The 20582-nt window shown below is 62.0% G+C and overlaps 1 protein-coding gene across 1 annotated transcript; it reads left to right on the forward strand.

The window, feature by feature from the left end:
- Positions 1 to 4: 4 nt before the first annotated feature.
- Positions 5 to 6569, forward strand: FRMD8 (FERM domain containing 8; the record flags this gene model as incomplete). The annotated part of the gene is given in 10 exon segments (XM_063322002.1): positions 5 to 119; positions 699 to 800; positions 979 to 1037; positions 2045 to 2117; positions 2120 to 2210; positions 3182 to 3370; positions 3756 to 3879; positions 4367 to 4570; positions 5470 to 5659; positions 6170 to 6569. Coding segments are annotated over 10 exon segments (1260 nt in total), but the record flags the coding sequence as incomplete, so codon positions are not given.
- Between the last annotated feature and the right edge of the window lie 14013 nt (positions 6570 to 20582).

Raw genomic sequence — 20582 nt, forward strand, 5'->3', positions numbered from 1 at the left:
CCTGGAGCCCCCCCCGGGCCCCACCGCGGCCGAGCTGCTGCTGCGCCTCCAGGGGGCGCTGCGCCTCCCGCCCGCCGCCGGCCGCGCGCTCGCGCTCTGGATGGGCTCGCGCCTGCTCGGTGAGGGCGGGGCCACGCCCGCGGGGGAGGTGGGGGGGCGGAGCCACGGGAGGGCCGGGACCACGTGGGCGGGGCGACGGGGGGTGGAGCCAGTGCTGGGTGAGGGGGCGTGGCCACGGGAGGGTGTGGCCAGGTGGGGGCATTATGGGCGTGGGGCCACGGGAGGGCGGAGCGAGGGTGGGGTCACCGCGGGGGCGGGGCCACATCGGGGCGGGGCTACGAAGGGAGGGGGCACTGGGGGCGGGGCTACGGGGGCGGGGCGACTGGGGAGGGGCTGGGGGCGGGGTCAGGTGGGGCGGCGGGGCGGGGCTACGGGGGGCAGGTGTGTGGTGAGGGCGGGGCCACGGCGGGGCGGGGCTACGGGGGGCAGGTGCGGGTGAGGGCGGGGCCACGGCGGGGTAATGAAGGGGGCGGGGCCTGATCGTGGTGGGGGCGGGGCCAATACAGGGGGCGTGGCCGGGACGCTGGGGGCGGGGCCAGCGCCGGGTGGGGCAGGGGGCGGTCGGGGCGGGGGGGGTGGGTCCTAGCGCCCCCTTTACGGCGTCGTGTCCATCCCCCCCCCCCCCCCCCCCCCCCCAGAGGTGCAGCTGAAGCCGCGGCACCGGCCCCTGGGGCTGTTCCGGCGCTGGCCTGAGCTGCTGCTGCGCTTCAGCCTGGGCTCCCCCGGGGAGATCCAGAGGGGTGAGTCGGGGGGGGGGGGGGGGGGGGGACACAGACACACCGCGGGGGGGGAGGAATGGCAGCCCCGGGGGGGGTCACCATGGGGGGGGGGGGGGGTGGTGGGGTGGTGTCACCCCGGGGGGGTCCCCGGATGCCTGGGTCGTTCTAAAGCCCCCCCTTTGCCCCCCCCCCCCCCCAGACGAGCCCTGCCTGCAGCTGCGCAGGAACGTCTTCTTCCCCAAGAGCAAGGAGCTGGAGGTGAGTGTGGGGCGTGTGGGGCAGCGGGTGTGTGTCCCCCCCCCCAGGGATGTGTGGGGCACGGACACCGGGGTCCCTCATCCCCCCCCCAGAAACCTGCGTCCTGCGGGGGGGAACCCTGTGGGTGAGGTGGGGAGGTGTGGGGCAACGTGTGGGTCGGTGTGGGGTGATGTGAGGGGCAACATGTGGGTTGGTGTGGGGTGACATGTGGGGTGACGTGACGTGTGGGGTGATGTGTGGGTCGGTGTGGGGTGACATGTGGGGCAATGTGTGGGTCGGTGTGGGGTGATGTGTGGGGTGATGTGAGGGGTGATGTGTGGGGTGATGTGAGGGGTGACGTGTGGGTCGGTGTGGGGTGACGTGTGGGGCAATGTGTGGGTTGGTGTGGGGTGATGTGGGGGGCAATGTGTGGGTCGCTGTGGGGCGACGTGTGGGCAATGTGTGGGTCGGTGTGGGGTGACGCGTGGGGCAATGTGTGGGTCGGTGTGGGGTGACGCGTGGGGCAACGTGTGGGTCGGCGTGGGGTGACGTGAGGGCAACGTGTGGGTCGGCGTGGGGCGCCATGTGGGCAATATGTGGGTCGGTGTGGGGTGACATATGGGGCAATGTGTGGGTCAGTGTGGGGTGACATGCGGGTCGGTGTGGGGTGACGTGACGGGCAATACGTGGGTTGGTGTGGGGTGACATGTGGGGCAATGTGTGGGTTGGTGTGGGGTGACATGTGGGTTGGTGTGGGGTGACGTGAGGGGCAATGTGTGGGGCGCCGTGTGGGCAATGTGTGGGTCGGTGTGGGGTGACATGATGGGCAATATGTGGGTTGGTGTGGGGTGATGTGTGGGGCAATGTGTGGGTTGGCGTGGGGCGCCGTGTGGGCAATGTGTGGGTCAGTGTGGGGTGACGTGAGGGGCAATATGTGGGTTGGTGTGTGGGGCAATGTGTGGGTCGGCGTGGGGCGCCGTGTGGGCAATGTGTGGGTCGGTGTGGGGTGACGTGGGTCCCGTCGGCAGCTGGAGGAGGAGGAGGTGCTGCGGCTGCTGTACGAGGAGGCGCGGGGGCAGCTGCTGGGGGGGCGCTACCCCGTGGACCCCCCGAGGGGATGGAGCTGGGGGCCCTGGTCTGTCGCCTGCGCCTGGGCCCCTTCCGGCCCGGCCACCACTCGCCCCACGGCCTGCGGTCAGCACACGCCCCACGGCGCCCCACTGACCCACGGCTCCCCCCGTGGGACCCTGACCTACTGCCCCACGGCGCCCCACTGACCCACGGCTCCCCCCATGGGACCCTGCCCCACTGCCCCACGGCGCCCCACTGACCCACGGCTCCCCCTGTGGGACCCTGCCCCACTGCCCCATGGCTCCCCGCATGGGACCCTGCCCCACTGCCCCACGGCGCCCCACTGACCCATGGCACCCCCTGTGGGACCCTGACCCACTGCCCCACGGCTCCCCCCATGGGACCCTGCCCCACTGCCCCACAGCGCCCTGACCCACAGCTCCCCCTGTGGGACCCTGACCTACTGCCCCACGGTGCCCCACTGACCCACAGCTCCCCCCGTGGGACCCCAACCCACTGCCCCATGGCACCCCACTGCCCCACGGCACCCCCCATGGGACCCTGACCCACTGCCCCACGGCACCCCATTGACCCACGGCTCCCCGGACCCTGACCCACTGCCCCACGGCGCCCCACTGACCCATGGCACCCCCCTGTGGGACCCTGACCCACTGCCCCACAGCGCCCTGACCCATGGCTCCCCCTGTGGGACCCCGACCCACTGCCCCATGGTACCCCCTCGTGGAACGCTGACCCACAGCGCCCCACTGACCCACAGCACCCCCCCGGCACCCTGACCCACAGCCCCATGGCCCCACGGCACCCCACTGACCAACAGCACCCCCCGTGGAACTCTGCCCCACAGCGCCCCACTGTCCCACAGCCCCACAGCTCCCCCCCATGGAAACCTGACCCACTGCCCCACAGTGCCCCACTGAACCCCAGCCCCCCCCCCCACTGGACCCTGACCCACAGCACCCCACTGACCCATGGGACCCCCCGCCCCCCACGGACCCTCCTCCCCCCGTGACCCACCCCCACCCCCCCCCCAGACCCTCTTCCCCCATGACCCACATCCCCCCCCCCCTCCCCAGGCCGCTGCTGGGGGAGCTGCTGCCGCCGGCCCCGGGCCGGGGGGGGCTGTGGGGCGCCCTACGGCGGCGGGGCCCCCCCCCCGAAGAGGGGCTGCTCCAGGCCTTCGCCCGCGCCCCCGGCCCCCAGGCCCCCCCCGCGGAGCTCTACCGGGCCTTCCTGCGCCGCTGCCACCGCCTGCCCTACTACGGGTGAGCGGGGACGGGACCCCCCCACGGACCCCCCAGGAACCCCCCTGGACCCCTGGGACCCCCCCATGGACCCCCCCCAGATCCCCATGGACCACTAGGACCCCCCACGGACCCCCATGGAACTCCCCATGGACCCCTGGGACGCCCCCCCCAGACCCCCACGGACCCCCCCCCCAAACCCCCCCCTCCATGGACGGCCAGGGACCCCGGTGTCCAGGCCTCACACTTCACCCATGGGCCCAGGCATGTGGGGCCCCCCAAGTCACCCCACAGCCCCTCGGGGGAAGCCAGGTAGCCGGGGAGGGACACCCCCCACCCCACCCCCCGCGCCCCATAAGTGCACCCAGGAGGGGACCCAGGTGTTCGGGTTTCCCCCCCCCACCAGGTGCGCCTTCTTCCCGGGGGCCATTGACCGCCCCTCCGGGGGGCTGCTGGGCCGGGGGGGGCTACGGCCCGTCAGCGTCGCCGTGGGGCTGGAGGGCGTCACCATCATCGACCCCCGGGAGAAGGTACGGGGGTGCGGGGGGGGGACTGTGGGGCAGGATCGGTGCTGGGGCAGTCTATGGGGCAGGATCAGGCCCATGATAGGGGGTCTGTAGGGCAGGATCAGGCCCATCGGGGGGGGGCTGTGAAGCAGGATCAGGCCTATGTGGGGTCTATGGGGCAGGATCAGGCGCATCGGGGGGGCTGTGGGGCAGGATGAGGCCTATGTGGGGTCTATGGGGCCGGATCAGGCCCATGGGGGGGGGCTGTGGGCAGGATCAGGTCTATGTGGGGTCTATGGGGCAGGATCAGGCCCATGGGGGGAGGGCTCTGTGGGGCAGGACAGAGGCTGCGGAGGTGTGGGGGACAGGTTGGGGGGCATCGTGGGGCTGGGAAGGGGATGTGGGGCAGTTCTGGAGGGACATCATGGGGCAGGGAGGAAGCTGTGGGGCAGCTGGGAGGAGGCTGTGGGGCAGAGGGGGAGGCCGTGGGGCTGACCCTTCTGCCCCACAGCACGTCCTGTTGACGCTGACCTACCCCGAGCTGTGTTGGGAGCTGGTGGGCGCCGTGGGGCAGGAGGGGGATGCCATGGGGCAGGAGGGGGATGCCGTGGGGCAGGAGGGGGAGGGCACGGAGCCCCCCCAGCTGTGGCTGGAGTTCGACGGCGACCATGAGGGTGCCCCCGTCAACCGCCTGCTGCGGATCTTCTCCCCCCAGGTCAGACCCACGGCCGTGACCCATGGATCCCCGGGGAGGGCGGGGGGGCTGTTCCCATGGGGGGCAGTGAGGCTCAGCTTTCTCCCCCACAGGGTGGTTGGGGGCAGTGGGGGGGCAGCTGTCCCCTCCCAGGGTGGTTGGGGGGCAGTTGGGGGGCAGTGAGGGGGTAGTTGGGAGTGTTTGGGGGACAGTGGGGGGGCACCTGTCCCCTCCCAGGGTGTTTGGGGGGCTGCGGGATTTGGTTGGGGGGCACTGTGGGGCGCCTGGGGGGGCACTAGGAGGCAGTGGGGAGCCTTGGGGGGCAGCTGTCCCCTGCCGAGGTGGTTGTGGGGCAGTGGGAGGTGGTTGGGGGGGGCACTGCAGGGCGGTTGGGGGGCGCTTAGGGGGCATTGGCAGACAGTGGGGAGTGTTGGGGGGGCAGCGGGGGGGGGCAGCTGTCCCCTGCCGAGGCGGTTGGGGGGCATTTGGGGACCACTGTGGGGCCGTTGGGGGGCACTGGGAGGCAGTGGGGAGTGTTGGGGGTGCTTGGGGGGCAGCTGTCCTCTGCCGAGGTGGTTGTGGGGCAGTGGGGGGGCAGTGGGAGGTGGTTGGGGGGCGCTTGGGGGGCACTGGGAGGCAGTGGGGAGTGTTGGGGGGCAGTGGGGGGGCAGCTGTCCTCTGCCGAGGTGGTTGTGAGGCAGTGGGGGGACAGTGGGAGGTGGTTGGGGGGCGCTTGGGGGGCACTGGGAGGCAGTGGGGAGTGTTGGGGGCACTGGGGGGGCAGCTGTCCCCTGCCGGGGCGGTTGGGGGACATTTGGGGACCACTGTGGGGCCGTTGGGGGAGCACTGGGAGGCAGCGGGGGGTGGTTGGGGGGCAGCTATGGGGCGGTGTGGGGCAGCGTGTGTGCGTCCCCCCCCAGGCCGAGCTGATGAGCGCCCTCATCGAGTGCTGCATCGAGCTGGGGGGGGCGGAGCCGCCGCCGGCCCCGCCCCCGGAACAGGCCCCGCCCCCGGACACGCCCCCCGCGCAGGGCGCCCCCTTGCGGCGGCGGGAGAGCGTCACCCGGCCCCGCCTCCAGCGGCTGGCGACCATCGACTACGTGCGGGAGGGTGGGACCGGGGGGGGGACATCCCGGGGGGGGGACATCGCGGGGGGGGCGGGGGGGCACAGCGGAGTCGGGGGGAGATCTGGGCGGGGGGACGGGGGGGGACACAGGAGGATCCTTGGGCGGGACCTGGGGGTCGGGGTGGGGGGGGGACACAGAAGGGGGACAGGGGATCTGGGGGGGGCGACGGGGGGGGACACGGGGGGCACAGAGGAGTCGGGGGGAGACATGGTGGGGGGACACACAGATCTGGGGGGGACACAGGGGGGACACAAGAGGATCCTTGGGGGGGGAACAGGGGGGACGTGGGGGGGACACACAGATCTGGGGGGGGGGGGACGGGGGACGGGGGGGACACAGATCTGGGGGGGGACACAGAGGGGGGACAGGGGATCTGGGGGGGGGACACAGGGGGCCCTGGGGGGGGGGCATCTTCGGGGGGGGGTGTCACATGGGGGTGTCCCTGGCGTGCGCTGACCCCCCCCCCCCCGGGTGTGTGTGTGCCCCCCCCCAGGTGAGGAGCTGCGGCGGGTGAAGCCCCCCCGGCGCTCGGCGTCCTTCTTCGGACGGGGGGGGGGCAGCTCCCACGGCCCCGGGGCGGGGGGGGCCGGGGCAGAGCAGGGCTGAGACCCTTCCCGCCCCCCCCTCCCAGTATGGACTGGGGGCACTGGGAGCCCCCCCAGGACAGACTGGGGGCACTGGGAGCTCCCCCCCAGTATGGACTGGGGGCACTGGGAGCCCCCCCACTATGGACTGGGAGCCCCCCCAGCACGGACTGGGGGCACTGGGAGCCCCCCCCCGGGACTGGGGGCACTGGGAGCCGCCCCAGGACAGACTGGGGGCACTGGGAGCCGCCCCCCACGGGACTGGGGGCACTGGGAGCCCCCCCCTCCAATAAACTCCAGGGACACGGATGTCGGTGTCACCCCCCCCCCGGCCACGCCACCCCCTGGGGGCAAATTCGGGGGGGGGGGGGATGGGACAGGACACATTTCCAAGCAGTTTGGGGTTAATTTAGGGAAGTTTGGGGAAAAAGGGGGGGTTTGGGGCTAATTGGGAGCGGTTTGGGACATTTTGGGGAAGATTTGGGCAAATTCGGAGGAGGGGGGGGCAGCTGGGGCGAACTGAGGGCAGTTTAGGGCCAATTCTAGACATTTTGGGGCTAATTCAGGAGGGTTGGGGGCATCCGGGGGCAGTTGGGGGGTGATTCAGGGTGGGTTTGGGGCTAATCTGGCAAAATTTTGGGACAGATCGGACGGTTCGGGGTAATTTAGGGCAGTTTGGGCTAATTCAGGGCAGTTTTGGGGGCACTCTGGGGCTAATTCAGGGCAGTTTTGGGGGCACTCTGGGGCTAATTCAGGGCAGTTTTGGGGGCACTCTGGGGCTAATTCAGGGGGGTTTGGGGCATCCTGGGCACTTGGGGGGTGATTTAGGGCGGTTTTGGGGCTAATTTGGCAAAATTTGGGACAGATCAGACAGCTTGGGACTAATTCAGGGCGGTTTGGGGGCTAATTCATGGCAGTTTGGGGGCAGTTTGGGGTTAATTCAGGGAGTTTGGGACATACTGGGGCAGTTGTGGGGTGATTCAGGGAGGTTTTGGGGCTAATTGGCAAATTTTGGGACAGATTGTAAGGTTTGGGGCTAATTCGGAGCAGTTTGGGGCAGATCAGGGCAGTTTGCGGCTAATTCCGAGTGGTTCGGGGCTAATTCATGGCAGTTCGGGGGCACTTTGGGGCTAATTCAGGGGGGTTTGGGACATACTGGGGCAGATGGGGGGTGATTCAGGGCGGTTTTGGGGCAAATTTAGGGTGAGTTTTGGTGAGATGAGGCAGTTTGGGGTTAATTCCGGGCAGTTTGGGACAAAAGCCTGGCGGTTTGGGGCTAATTCCAGGTAGTTTGGGGCCGATATGGGGGAAGCAGCGTCGCCAAATGGTGGCCCCACGTGACGGCGGCCATTTTAGGGCTGGGGACGACACGCGTGTGCGTGTCACGGGGGGGCGGACACGTGTGTCCGTGTGTGTCATGGGGGTGTCAGTGTGTGTCACGGGGGGGTCGGACACGTGTGTCCGTGTGTGTCACGGGGGTGTCAGTGTGTGTCACGGGGGGGTCGGACACACGTGTGTGTCACGGGGGGGTCGGACACGCGTGTGTGTCACAGGGGGGTCGGACACACGTGTGCGTGTCACGGGAACCCGTGTTTCACGGGGGAGACTCCCCTCGTTAGCGCTAACGAGCCCCCGGACGCCGCACGCGCCTCACTCACCCTGTGGCTTCCTCTGGGGCAAATCCAGCCGATTTAGGGTCACTGCTCTCCTCTCCTGTCCGGCCTTCGCAGGTCACACCCTGCGCACAAAACCACCCAAAATTCCGCTATTTCTCTATTTAACCCCCCTTTTCCCCCATACCAAGGGCTATTTTTAAACCAACTTTACCTCAGGGTTTTTTTTTTGATAAACAAAGCCCCAGCAGCCCGGCAAAAACACCTCGGCCCTGAGTAACTTTTTTTTTTTTTTCCTTCTAAAAGGGAAAATCAGTGATTTGGGAAAACTTTGTGCTCCGCGAGCGCGGGGTTAAGTATTATCGGGGTGCTGGGAAATACCGTCTGTGAAATTGAGCGAGTTTACCACCAGAGAAGGAGCAAAAACATCAAATATTTGGAGGGGAGAAGTAAATATTTTGGAAAGCGGCTTCCTGAAGGAAAGGCAGCCCCCCCCCCCGCGCTTCCCTCAGGAAAAACGGGACGTTCCCGTGAGGAAAAAACGCCATTTCGGGTCGGTGAGGCGGCTCATTTCTGAAGAAAAATGGTGGGTTTTTACGCTGAGGGAACCAGGAAGGACGTGCCCAGGCGGCCATTTTGTGCCGAAACCGCCGCTTTCCCTCAGGGGCTGCCCGCGCGGCGGAGGGAAGGCAGGAACCCGGGGGAGGGGGGGGGGGGGGGGGCGGAACCGCCCATTTTCTGAGGTAACTCAAGCATTTTCTGAGGTAAAATCAAGGGGGAAAAGGTTGATTTTTTTACTTTTTCGTCTCTGCGGCTCCGGATGGGGCTCCGCGTTGGCTGCCCCCTCACGTTTTGGGGCTGGAAGGGACGGAGCCGCCCGCCCCCCGCGGCCGCCCCCGCGGCACTGCGGCAGGGGAGGGGGGGCGGGGCGGTGGGCGGGGCGAGCGCCGCGCGTGCGCAGTCCCGCGCTGCGCCACCCGGCGCCGGTTAGAACCGGCCGCGGGGGGACCGCATCACCCCGCGGTGGGTGTGTGTGTGGGGGCGAGGGGCGCGGCTTCGGAGCGTATCCCTCCGCCGGCCGGGCCCGCCCCCAAAGCCTTGGATTTTTGCCTGGAAATGGGCGTGGAAGAGGTATAAAATTAAAGTTAAAGGTTGGGGGGGAAGGGCAGCGGAAGTGGGGGGGGGGGGAGGGGGTTTTGTGTTGTTTTATCGGCGGTTTCGGGGGGTCCGCGGTTGGGATGGGTGCGGGGAAGGCGGTAAAGTAGCCCCCTCACTCCTCTTTCCTGAGGTAATTTTTTCACGCGGCCCCCTTTCCTGAGGTAATTTTTCCACACACACCCCCACCCCCCCCTTTCCTGAGGTAATTTTTTCACGCACGCCCCCACCCCCCCTTTCCTGAGGTAATTTTTTCACGCACGCCCCCACCCCCCCTTCCCTGAGGTAATTTTTGTGTGAAAACTCGTTAAAAAAGGCTGGTTTTCAAGAGGGAAACGCCGCCTGCCTTCCGGAGGCGAGGAGGGCGATGAGGACTTGGGGAGGGGGTTTCAACCCGAAACTCTGGGGGGAGAGGGCTGGGGGGGTGAGGTGGAGGAGCCCCCTCGTCGTGGGCCCAAAAGGGGCTTTTTGGGTAAAAACAAGGGAGCTGAAAATGCGTTTTTCAGCTCGGTGCTGGTTTTTGAGGCCTCCCGCCTGGTTTTCGTCCGAGTCGGGGCCAAAATGGGCCTCGAAACCAGCTTAAATTGGCCTAAAAGCGCTGGCGGAGCTGTTGGGCCTGGTTTGGGCTCATTTGGAGGGTTTTTAGTGCTATCGCAGTTAAAAAACCACAGCAGCTTTTTCACCTAGCTGGGGCCTTTTTAGCCTCTTTTTTTTTTTTTTTTTTTTTTTTTGGTGATAGAACCCCAGGGTTTTTTGGTGAAAACCGGGTTCACCTTCCCAAGGGAAAAATGCCTTAAAATTGCCCTTCCGGGCCCAGCCCCTGAGGGAAAAGCAGCTTTTTGGAGCGTTTCCATGCCAAAAAAAAGGAAAAAAGAACTCTGGCCGTGCTGCAGCCGATAAAATAATTTTAAAGCTGGAATGGAGGGGGGGGGGAGTATGTGCTTTAAAACAGCCAGAAATGGGCAAATCGTTGCTGGAAAAACGGTCATTGGGGTGAATTCCCCCCGAAAAGGGCAGGTTATGAGCGAGGCCTCTCCCTGTGGCTGAAACGGTGGAAAAAACCCCTCGGTTTTGGGGGGTTTTCATGGCGGAGCGACGCAGCGAAATATTAATAACAGCAGCGAAACGTCCTCCAGCAGGAAACGCCCCGGAAACGCCACAGAAAAACTCGTCCTGCGCCTCCGAAATGCCTCCTTGGCTTCGTCAGCGGCTTTAATTAGCCCCGGATCAGCTTTAATTAGCCCTGGATCGGCTTTAATTACAGGGGTTTTTTTTGGGGGGGGTGGTATCCTCCCCGCCAGCACTTTTTGGGGTGTCGTTTCCTGCCTGGAAACGCCACCAAAGTGGATTTTTATTATTTTTTTTTTTTTTCTTACCCCCCCCCTTGGTTGAAAATAGGCCGTGCCGTGACCGAAACGGTGTGAAACGCCGAGATTTTGGTGTCTCCTTTTGGTGGGAAGGGAGAAGGGAAAAAAAAAAAAAAAAAAAAAAAAGAGCGTTTGGGCTTTGCTGGAAAAGGGGCGAAAGTCGACGTGGAATAAAAAAAATGTTCGGGGCTAAAAGGGGGGACGAAAATATTTGTTTTCCAAAGGGTTCTGTGGCTTTTCTGCAAACGGGTGGAAAAAAATCGGGTTTCTCTGTGTGTCCCCCTCAAGGGCCGAGCGGCTTCTCCCAAGATTTGTGATTGTTTTGGGGAGAAAAGGGGCCTTTTTTGGTTTTTGTTTTTTTTTTTTTTTTTTTTTTTTCCACAAGGGCCCAGCCCCATGACGCAGCAAGCGGGGAAGATGGCGTTAAACATTATTAAATAAATAACGAAAATAACGAGAACCTTTGAAAATCACCCGGAAAGGTCAAAGCGGGGGGGCTTCTTGTCCAGAAGGGGCAAAAGCCAGCAAAAAAAAATCACGTTAAATTTAACCGTTTTCACGCTGAAACACGCGGGGCAGCCAAACGCCTCCTGCTGCCGGGATGATTTAGGGGGGGGGGGGTGTGGGGGGAACACACACAAAAATAAAAAAAAATAAGACAAAAAGAAGGTTTCTCGCATGCTGGGGCAGGAGTGAATTTTTTCAAACCGCTGTCCTTTTTTGGCCATTTTGGGGACTATTTCTTGGCTCCCCCCCTCCCCCCCCCGCGGAGGTGGCTGCGACGGCGCTGACGTGGAGCGCCTTTATAACGGGGGGGTCCCCCGCGCCCCGCCGGGAACGCGCCCCAAATCCCGGCGAAGGCGGACGATGGCGGCCCTTCCCTCGCTGGAAGGGCCAAGGCTCCTCCGCGCCGGAAAAAGCTCTTAAAGCTGCTTTATTTTTTCAAAAATGCTCTAAAAGCCGCTTTATTTAAAGAAAAAAAAATTACCTGAGAATTCATTTTGAGAAACAAAAATAGCTCTTAAAGCTATTTTCTTCTTCCGAATTCTTAAAAGGCGGCGGGCGGTTCGACCGTTTGGAAGAGCCGGCGCGAGCTGAGCCGCTTCTTTTTAACGAAAAAAAAAGCTCTCAAAGCTCCTTGATTTTTTTTTTGAAAAAAAAAAAGCTCTTAAAGCTTTTTTCTTTTTTAAAACCGAAGCTCTTTGAGCCGTTGCGTTAAAACCCCGACGCTCTCGAGGCCGTTTTAAGGAAAAGAAGCTCTCGAAGCCGTTAACGTTATTTTAATTCTTCAAAAGATTCTAATTTGAGGCTTCGGAAAAGCCGGAGCGAGCCGGGGCGCTTTTAATGGAGAAAAAAAAAAAAACAAACCCAAAAAAAAGCTTTCAAAGCGGCTTTATTTAAAAAAAAAACGCTCTTAAAGCTGTTTTATTTTTGAAAAGGCTCTTAAAGCTATTTTAGTTTTTTAAGAAAGCTCCTAAAGCTGCTTTGATTTTTCTAAAGAGCTCTTGGAGCGGTTTAATTTATTATTTTTTTTTTAAAGCTGCTTTTTTAAGGAAAGCTGCTGAAGCTTTTTTCTTTTTTTTTCCTTGTGTCTCCCAGCGAGCGCGCGGGGGCCGGGCAGCGCAGGTTGGGTGCGGATCTTGCGGGAGTTTGGGGTGAAATCCGGCGGTTTAAGGCAAGACGGAAGATTTGTGGCCGAGGAAGATGGTTGAGAGAGGCGAGAATTGGGGGGAAAAGAGGAAAAATCCGGAGCGAAGACGGAGCTCGGCAGGGAGCCAGAGGAACGGCGGGGAGAGAGGAATGAAGGGCTGCAGGGTTTCCCCCCCCCCCCCCCGGCTGGGGGAAAAAAAGGACTTTTGGTAAAAGATGGCGGCGCTCAGCCAGGAAGGAGGCGCGGGGCAGGGAAGAGGAGAAAGAAGTGAGGAAAAAAGGGGGAAAAAGAGAAGAGTGGAGGAAAAGCGAAAGAGCCGGAGCAAGTTGGCGAAGCTGGAGGAGGAACTAGAGGAAAAAAAGAGAGAAAATAGCAAAAAAACCCAAGGAGGAAATAGAAGAAAAGAGAGAAAAAAGGGTAGAGAAAATGGGGAAAAAAGAGAAATGGAAAAAAGAGAGAAAATAGAAAAGGAGAAAATGGAAAAAAAGAGAGAAATAGAAAAGGAGAAAATGGAAAAAAAGAGAGAAAATAGAAAAGAGAAAATGGAAAAAAAGAGAAAATAGAAAAAAAAGAAAATAGAAAAAAGAAAATAGAAAAAAAGAGATGAGAATGGAAAAAAGAGAGAGAATGGAAAAAAGAGAAAATGGAAAAAAGAGAAAATAGAAAAAAAGAAAAAAGTAGAAGGAAGAAAAAAGAACAGAGAAAAAAGAAAAAAGAAAAAAATAGAAAAAAGAAAATAGAAAAATAATAGAAAAAAGAAAATAGAAAAATAATAGAAAAAATTAGAAATCGAAAAAAGAAAATAGAAAAGCAACAGACAAAAGAAAACAGAAAAACGATAGAAAAAAGAAAACAGAAAAAATAGAAAATAGAAAAAAGAAAACAGAAAAACAACAGAAAAAGAAAATAGAAAAACAATAGAAAAAAGAAAACAAAAAATAGAAAATAGAAAAAAGAAAATAGAAAAACAACAGAAAAAAGAAAATAGAAAAACAACAGAAAAAAGAAAATAGAAAAACAATAGAAAAAAGAAAACAGAAAAAATAGAAAATAGAAAAAAGAAAACAGAAAAAATAGAAAATAGAAAAAATAGAAAAACAACAGAAAAAAGAAAATAGAAAAACAACAGAAAAAAGAAAATAGAAAAACAACAGAAAAAAGAAAATAGAAAAAAGAAAATAGAAAAAATAGGAAAAAATAGAAAAAATGGAAAAAAGAAAATAGAAAAAAATAGAAAAAAGAAAGCAGAAAAAAAAAAGCTGCTGGAAATTGGAGAAGATAGAAAAAAAAAGCAAAAACAAAAGCAAAGAGACCGTCAGAGGAGCCGGCGGAGATCGGCGACGGTAGAGGAGGGAAGAGGCAAAAGGCCAAAATGAGACCAGAGGGGCCAAAAAATAAAAAAAAAAAAAAAGGAAAAATTAAAAGAAAAAATCGGAGGAAAACTAGAAGAGGAAAGCTAGAAGAAGGAAAAGAAAAAACAGAAGAGAGAAAAGAGGGGAAAAAAACCCCCAAAAAAGAGAAGGAAGGGGTAGAAGAGCGTTGAGGAGCCGAGGAGGCGCCGCCGGGCCCGCTTTGGCCCAAAGGCCGGAGGAGGAGGAGGAGGAGGAGGAGGAAGGGCCGGAGCAGAACCCCTGGAGGCCGCCGGCCCGGCCGGAGAAAAACTTAATTTGAAGGAATTTGAGGAAAAAACCAAACCAAACCCCCCCCCCCCCAAAAAAAAACCGACGCCGGAGCTGGTGGGGCTGGAGCAGGACAGCGGAGCTGGGTGAGGCCTTTCCCCCCCCACACCCCCCCCCCAGCCCGCTTTTGGGGGATTCGGGGTTTTCTTTTTTATTGGGGGGGGGGGAAGGGGGGGGGGCCTGAAGTTTGGAGGGGGGGGGGGAGGGAGGGGGGGGCTCTTGTCTTTCCAGGCGCTGTGGCCGTCGCCCCCGCTCCCCCCCTCCCCCCGCCTTTTTCTCCCCCCCACCCCCCCCCCAAAAAAAAAAAAAAACCAAGAAAAGGGGGGAAAATCCCCCCCCCTCCAAAGCCCCCCCTCCAGCGTCCCCAGGCTCCGGCTGTGGCTCTTCCCAGGTCCCGCCGTGGCACCGCAGAGTAAGTGCTCCAAAATCCTTTATTTCCCCCCCCCGCCGCGAAAAAAAGGGGAAAAAGGGGGTGTGTGTGTGGAAATCCGGCGGTTTTTTTGAGGGAGGAGGGAGCGGAGGGTGGTTTTTTGTTGGGGGGGTGGCGGGGGGTTGTGTCTCTGTTGTTCTTCCCCCCTCAGCGAAGCGGCAAAAACGCAGGAACAAAAAAAAAAAAAAGGCAAATAACGGTGAGGAAAAAAAAAAACCCAAAAAAAAGGCAAGGAAAAAAGAGACACCCCCCCCCCCCTACCCCCCCCCACCCCCCCCCCCCCTCGGCGAGTGTCAGGATTTAACCAAAAAAAGGCAAATCCGCACCCAATCCGCGCTCGGAGCTCGTCCGCAGGGATCTTTTGAGGAGAAACCCCCCCGATTTGATTAATGCGGAGCCGCTCGGAAGTAAGATTTTCTTGAATTTCCAATATTTGGGGGTTTTTTGGGGGGGGGGGGGGGCTGTGGTGTGTTGCCGTTGGTGACTGGCTGGTGGAGCTGGGGGTGAGGTGTTTTTTGGAGGGGGGGGGGCAGCGCGTTTTGGGTTGTTTGTGGCCTTTCCGCAGATGCAGGTGGTAGGAGGCAGCGGGGAAGAAAAGCCGCTTTTTTCCCCCAAAAAAAACCCGGAGCTGGCAAACGAGGACTTGAGGCTCGCCCCCCCCCACCGCGCCCCCCCCTCCACCGCTTTAGGAAAAAAATAACGTAAAAGGCCCCAAAAAGCTCGGGCTGGGGGAGGGGACGGAGGCAGACGGGTGGGGGGGGGGGTGTGGGGGGGGTGCAGTAATTGTGTTTTTTAGGTTTTTTTTCCATAAACAGCAGCAGGATGAGTAAATTTAGGCTTTTGGCCCCCCCTCAAAAAAAAAAAACAAAAAAAACCAAAGCGAACTGTAAGTGTAGACGTGAGCGAGGTAAAAAAAAAAAAAGGGGGGGGGGGGCAAAAAAAACCCCAAATGGGCTTCGTGGGCGACGGTGGGAGCTCCCGCGCGTGCCCCCCCCACCCCCCCCATATCCCCCCCCCCAGGTCCCCAAAATCACCCGGTTTGGGGGCGGGGGGGGGAGGGGGGGGAAGGAGCTGTGGAATTTGGGGTGTTTCCGGCCGTTTTGGGTGGCGCGGGGGGGGTATCGGGGCACTGTGGGACCCCCCCCCAAAAAAAATGCGCCGCGTGGGACATCTGTGCGCCCCCCCCCCACCCACACAACCCCCCTCCTCCTCCGACACAACCCCCCCCCCGCCGCGGAGCGACGCGAGAAACGGGGCGGTTTTATGGAGAAATGGGAAAAAGGGGTGGTTTTCCCCCAAAAAGGTGGCTGACGGTGGGGGGGGGGGTGGGAGGGGAGGGGGGGGGGGCTGTGTCTCGCAGGTTTTTTTTCCAGACCCCCCCCCCCTTTTCTTTCGCCGCTTCTGCGACTTGAGGATTCGTAGCCTTAAACTGCCAGATTGGGGCAAAAAAAGCCAAAAAAGGGTCTGCAGAAACACGTAGGGATCGGGTGAAAAGGGAAAAAAAAAAAAAAAGGGTATTTTTGCTGCTTTCAACCCCCCCAAAAAATGGGAAATTCCGGAATTCCGGCCGGATTTGGGCGCGATGGGAGCGGCGCGGTTCCACCCGGGGCGGGTTTTGCCGCTTTTCTCCCCAAAATTCCGCTTCCTCTCCCCCAGAGCCACGAATTTGGAACATCCCCCCCTCAAAAAAAAAAAACAAAAACAAACCAACCTAAAAAAAGGCTAAAACTGCCCCAAAAACGCCCCATGGGTGCCATTCCCTGCCCCCTCCCCCCCTTCCACCCCCCGGAACTGGGATTTTTAATGGAAAATGTGGCTTTTTCCAGGGGAAAACCCCCAAAAACTCAGCGCCTTTGCATGTCGCCTGCGGGGGCCGGGGGGGGGGGGGGGGGAGGCTTTTGTTAACCTTTTTCCCAGGTTTTTTCCCCAAAACGATAGGAGTTGAGGAGAAGCCGCAGGATTTTGGGGTAGGGAAGAGCTCGGCTGTTCCGTTCCTTTTTGCCCTTTTTCCGTTGTTTTTCCCGGTGTTTTGTTGTTGGTGTTGTTTCTCTCCCCCCCCCCCCTTCCCGACACAGCGACGGAGCCTAAAACGCCCTCGATTCACCCCAAAACGGACAATTGGCTACAAAAAATGGCTAAAAACTAGAAAAAAAACACCCAAAATAAGAGGCAGGAAAGGTGAGCGAGTGGAGTAAGTACCGGCGGGGCCCCGCGCCCGACCCAAATTGCGATTTCTCAGCCCATTTTTGCGCCCGGATCTGACTCTGACCCAAAATTGCGATTTCTCAGCCCGTTTTGCGCCCGGGGATCTGACTCTGACCCAAAATTGCGCTTTCTCAGCCCGTTTTGCGCCCGGGACGCGACTCTGACCCAAAATTGCGATTTCTCAGCCCGTTTTGCGCCCGGGACGCGACTCCCACCCAAAATTGCGATTTCTCAGCCCGTTTTGCGCCCGGGACGCGACTCCCACCCAAAATTGCGATTTCTCAGCCCGTTTTGCGCCCGGGACGCGACTCCCACCCAAAATTGCGATTTCTCAGCCCGTTTTGCGCCCGGACGCGACTCTGACCCAAAATTGCGATTTCTCAGCCCGTTTTGCGCCCGGGACGCGACTCCCACCCAAAATTGCGATTTCTCAGCCTGTTTTGCGCCCGGGACGCGACTCTGACCCAAAATCCCGCTTTCCGAGCCCGTTTTTGCGCCTCTGACCCCAAATCCCACTTTTAGTTTCTTAAAATACCCCCCTCCCCTCCCCTCCCCTCCCCCCACCCCCGGGCAGTATTTTTGGGGCAGTTTCCTGCTTTCCGGCAGTTTGGGGCTCGGCGCAGTGAAACCGGGGGGGGTTGGATTACGGGTTGGGTTTTTTTTTGGCGTTTTTTGCCCAAATGGCCCCTTTTTGTCCCCGTTTCGGGGAGGTTTTTTCTTTTCCTGAGAGAACCCCCCCGTTGTCTCAGGTTTTGCTTTTTCTCCTCCGGACCCAAAAAAGGCCAAAAAAGCACAAAAAAAAAAAAAAGCAAAAGGCGCCGGTGGCGGCACCCCCGGGGGGGAGGGGCCCTTCCCACCCCCGGGGCGGGGTTCGACCCCCCGCGGCGCCCCCTGCTGGCCTGGGCCCCCTATCGCGACAGGGACCCCCCATATCGTGACGGGGACCCTCATATCGTGACACGGACCCCCCCATATCGCAACGGGGACCCCTTTTGGCAAAAGGCACCCCCCATATCACGACGGGGACCCCATATCGCGATGGGGACCCCCCGATTGAGACAGGGACCCCCCCCATATCGCAACGGGGACCCCTTTTTGCAAAAGGCACCCCCCATATCATGACAGGGACCCCCCCATAATCGCAACAGGGACCCCCCCTGTATTGCAACAGGGACTCCTTTTTGCAACGGGCACCCCCCATATCATGACAGGGACCCCCCATATCGTGACGGGGGACCCCCATATCGCAACAGGGACCCCCCCATATTGCAACAGGGACCCCTTTTTGCAAGGGGCACCCCCATATCGCGACGGGGACCCCCCCGTATCGCAACAGGGACCCCTTTTTGCAAGAGGAGCCCCCCATATCGCGACGGGGACCCCTCCGTATCGCAACAGGGACCCCCTTTTTGCAAGAGGCACCCCCTATATCGTGACAGGGGACCCCCCATATCGCGACGGGGAGCCCCCATAGGACGACAGACGCACCCCCCCCCCCCCCAGTTTCTCTAGGGCCCCCCCCCGTTGCTTTGGGGCCCCCATTACACAGGGACAGGGCGAGCCCCTGTATCGCGACGGGGAGCCACCATATCGCGACAGGGAGCCCCCATATCGCGACGGGGAGCCCCCATATTGCGACAGACACACACCCCCTCCCCCCTTTCTCTAGGGTCCCCCGTTGCTTTGGAGACCCCATTACACAGGGACAGGGCGACCCCCCCCATATCACGACAGGGACCCCCACATCGTGACAGGGACACCCCCTATATCACGACGGTGACACCCCCCCCCCAGCCAGTGTCACGATGGGGACCCTTGGTGCCACAGGCCCCCCCCCTTGCGTGGGGACCCCTGATGTGGGGACAGGGGTGGCCCCATGTCATGACAGGGACCCCTCATATCGCGACGGGGAGCCCCCATATCGTGACGGGACCCCTTGCTGTGGCAGGGTCCCCCCCCCCCCCGTTGACAGACCTCCCCCACCCCCCCCCCATGTCCCCCCCGTCCCCCCTACTCTCCATCCCCCATGTCCCACCTGTCCCCCCCGCGTGTCGTGACAGGGACCCCATATCACGACAGAGACCCCCCTCCCCCGGCTCCTTCAAGTCCCTCCTCACTGCGGGGGGGCCCCCGCGGTGCTTCGAAGACCCCCCTCCGCCATCCCCCCCCCACGGCGGGGGCCCCGCCTTGCTCCGGAGAACCCCGCACCGCGACGGCCAGCGTGTCGCGACAGGGGGGGGGCCGTGTCGCGACAGGGCCCAATAAACCCATTGACCCTGGCCAGGCTCTGTGTCGTTCCTGGTGCCATTGGGGAGGGGAGGCGGGGGGGGAGGGGGTGGTGGGGGGGGGTGGTAACGTCATCAGGCCGCGTCACCAGGCCCTGCCCCCTCCCCCGCGTCACTGCCGCTTCCCTGTGGCGTCACCGCCCGCCCCTCCCCCGTGACGTCACGGCCCCTGTTCCTGCCCGCGTGGCCGCCACGCACCCTCCCAGCCACGCCCCCTGGAGCCACGCCCCCCTCCGGGCGTGACCACGCCCCCTCGCCCCCAGGCCACGCCCAGCCCCTGCCCCCAAGCCACGCCCCTCCAGCGCCTCCGTCTCGGCCGCTGCCCTCGGGCCCCGCCCCCTCCCCCTCGCGAGGCCCCGCCTCTGACACCGCCCTGCTCCAATCCCCGCCGCTTCCCCCGCGAGGCCCCGCCCCTGACTCCGCCCCCTGACCCCCAAAGCCCCGCCCCTCCCTCTCCGGTCCGTCGCCGGATCCTTCCGCCCGGCGCCGCCGCCGCCTCCGGGCCCCGCTTCGGCCTCGGCCCCCCCCCACCTCCCCGCCCCGGGACCCCCCGGGACCCCCCCGGCCCCCGCGATGTGGCTCTTCTCCCGGGACCCGGTGCGGGATTTCCCCTTCGAGCTGGGTCAGCCCGACCCGGACCCCGACCCGGACCCGGCGGAGGCGACTCCGGCGCCGGCCCCGCTCTGGCGGATGCTGAAGGGGCGGCGGAAGGTGAGGGGGGGGGGGGGCGGGGTGTGTGTGTGTCCGCTTCGTGTCCCCCCCTTCCCCCCGTCCCCGTGTCCCCACGGACCCCCCCGTCCCCATCCCCTGCGTCCCCCCGTGTCCCGCTACCCGTCGTCCCCGTGTCCCCCCCCGTGTGTCCCCCCCCGTGTGTCCCCCCCCGCGTCCCCCTGCTCCCATCCCCCGTGGTCCCCCCCCCCGTGCCCCCAAGTCCCCCCCGTGTCCCCCTACCCCCCATCTCCCCCCGTGTCCCCCCCGCGTCCCCCCCCGTGTCCCACGGCGTCCTGTCCCCCCCCCCCGCCATGTCCCCCGACCCTCCTGTGTCCCCCCACGTCGTGTCCCCTCATGTCCCCCCGTGTCCCCCTCCCTCTCCATCCCCCGGGTCCCCCCCCATGTCCCACGACCCCCCCATGTCACCACGTCCCCCCCCGCCCCTCCATGTCCCCCCACGTCGCGTCCCCTCATGTCCCCCCGTGTCCCCCTACTCTCCATCCCCAGGTCCCCCCCGTGTCCCTCCACGGCGTGTCCCCCCCGTGTCCCCCGACCCCCCGTGTCCCCCCCGTGTCCCCCTCCCTCCCCATCCCCCGTGTCCCCCCATGTGCCCCCAAGTCCCATGTCCCCCCATGTCCCCCCGTGTCCCCCTGTGTCCCCCCCATGTCCCCCCGTGTCCCCCACGTCCCCCTGTTCTCTGTCCCCCGTGTCCCCCCCATGTCCCATGACCCCCCCGTGTCCCCCTGCTCTCCATCCCCCGTGTCCCCCTGTGTGTCCCCCATGTCCCACGACCCCCCGTGTCCCCACGTCCCCCCGTGTGTCCCCATGTGTCCCCCTCCCTCTCCAGCCCCCAGCCCCCGTGTCCCCCCCATGGCCCCCGACCCCCCATTTCCCCCCGTGTCCCCCTGCTCTCCATCCCCCGTGTCCCCCTGTGTCCCCCATGTCCCCCCGTGTCCCCCTGCTCTCCATCCCCCGTGTCCCCCTGTGTCCCCCATGTCCCCCCCGTGTCCCCCTGCTCTCCATCCCCCGTGTCCCCCCCATGTCCCCCATGTCCCCCTGCTCTCCATCCCCCGTGTCCCCCTGTGTCCCCCCCATGTCCCCCATGTCCCCCTGCTCTCCATCCCCCGTGTCCCCCCCATGTGTCCTCCTCCCTCTCCATCCCCCATCCCCCGTGTCCCCCCCATGTCCCCCCGTGTCCCCCATGTCCCCCTGCTCTCCGTCCCCCG

This window comes from Chroicocephalus ridibundus, unplaced genomic scaffold, assembly GCF_963924245.1.
Source record: "Chroicocephalus ridibundus unplaced genomic scaffold, bChrRid1.1 SCAFFOLD_736, whole genome shotgun sequence".
Classification (NCBI taxonomy): Eukaryota; Metazoa; Chordata; class Aves; order Charadriiformes; family Laridae; genus Chroicocephalus; species Chroicocephalus ridibundus.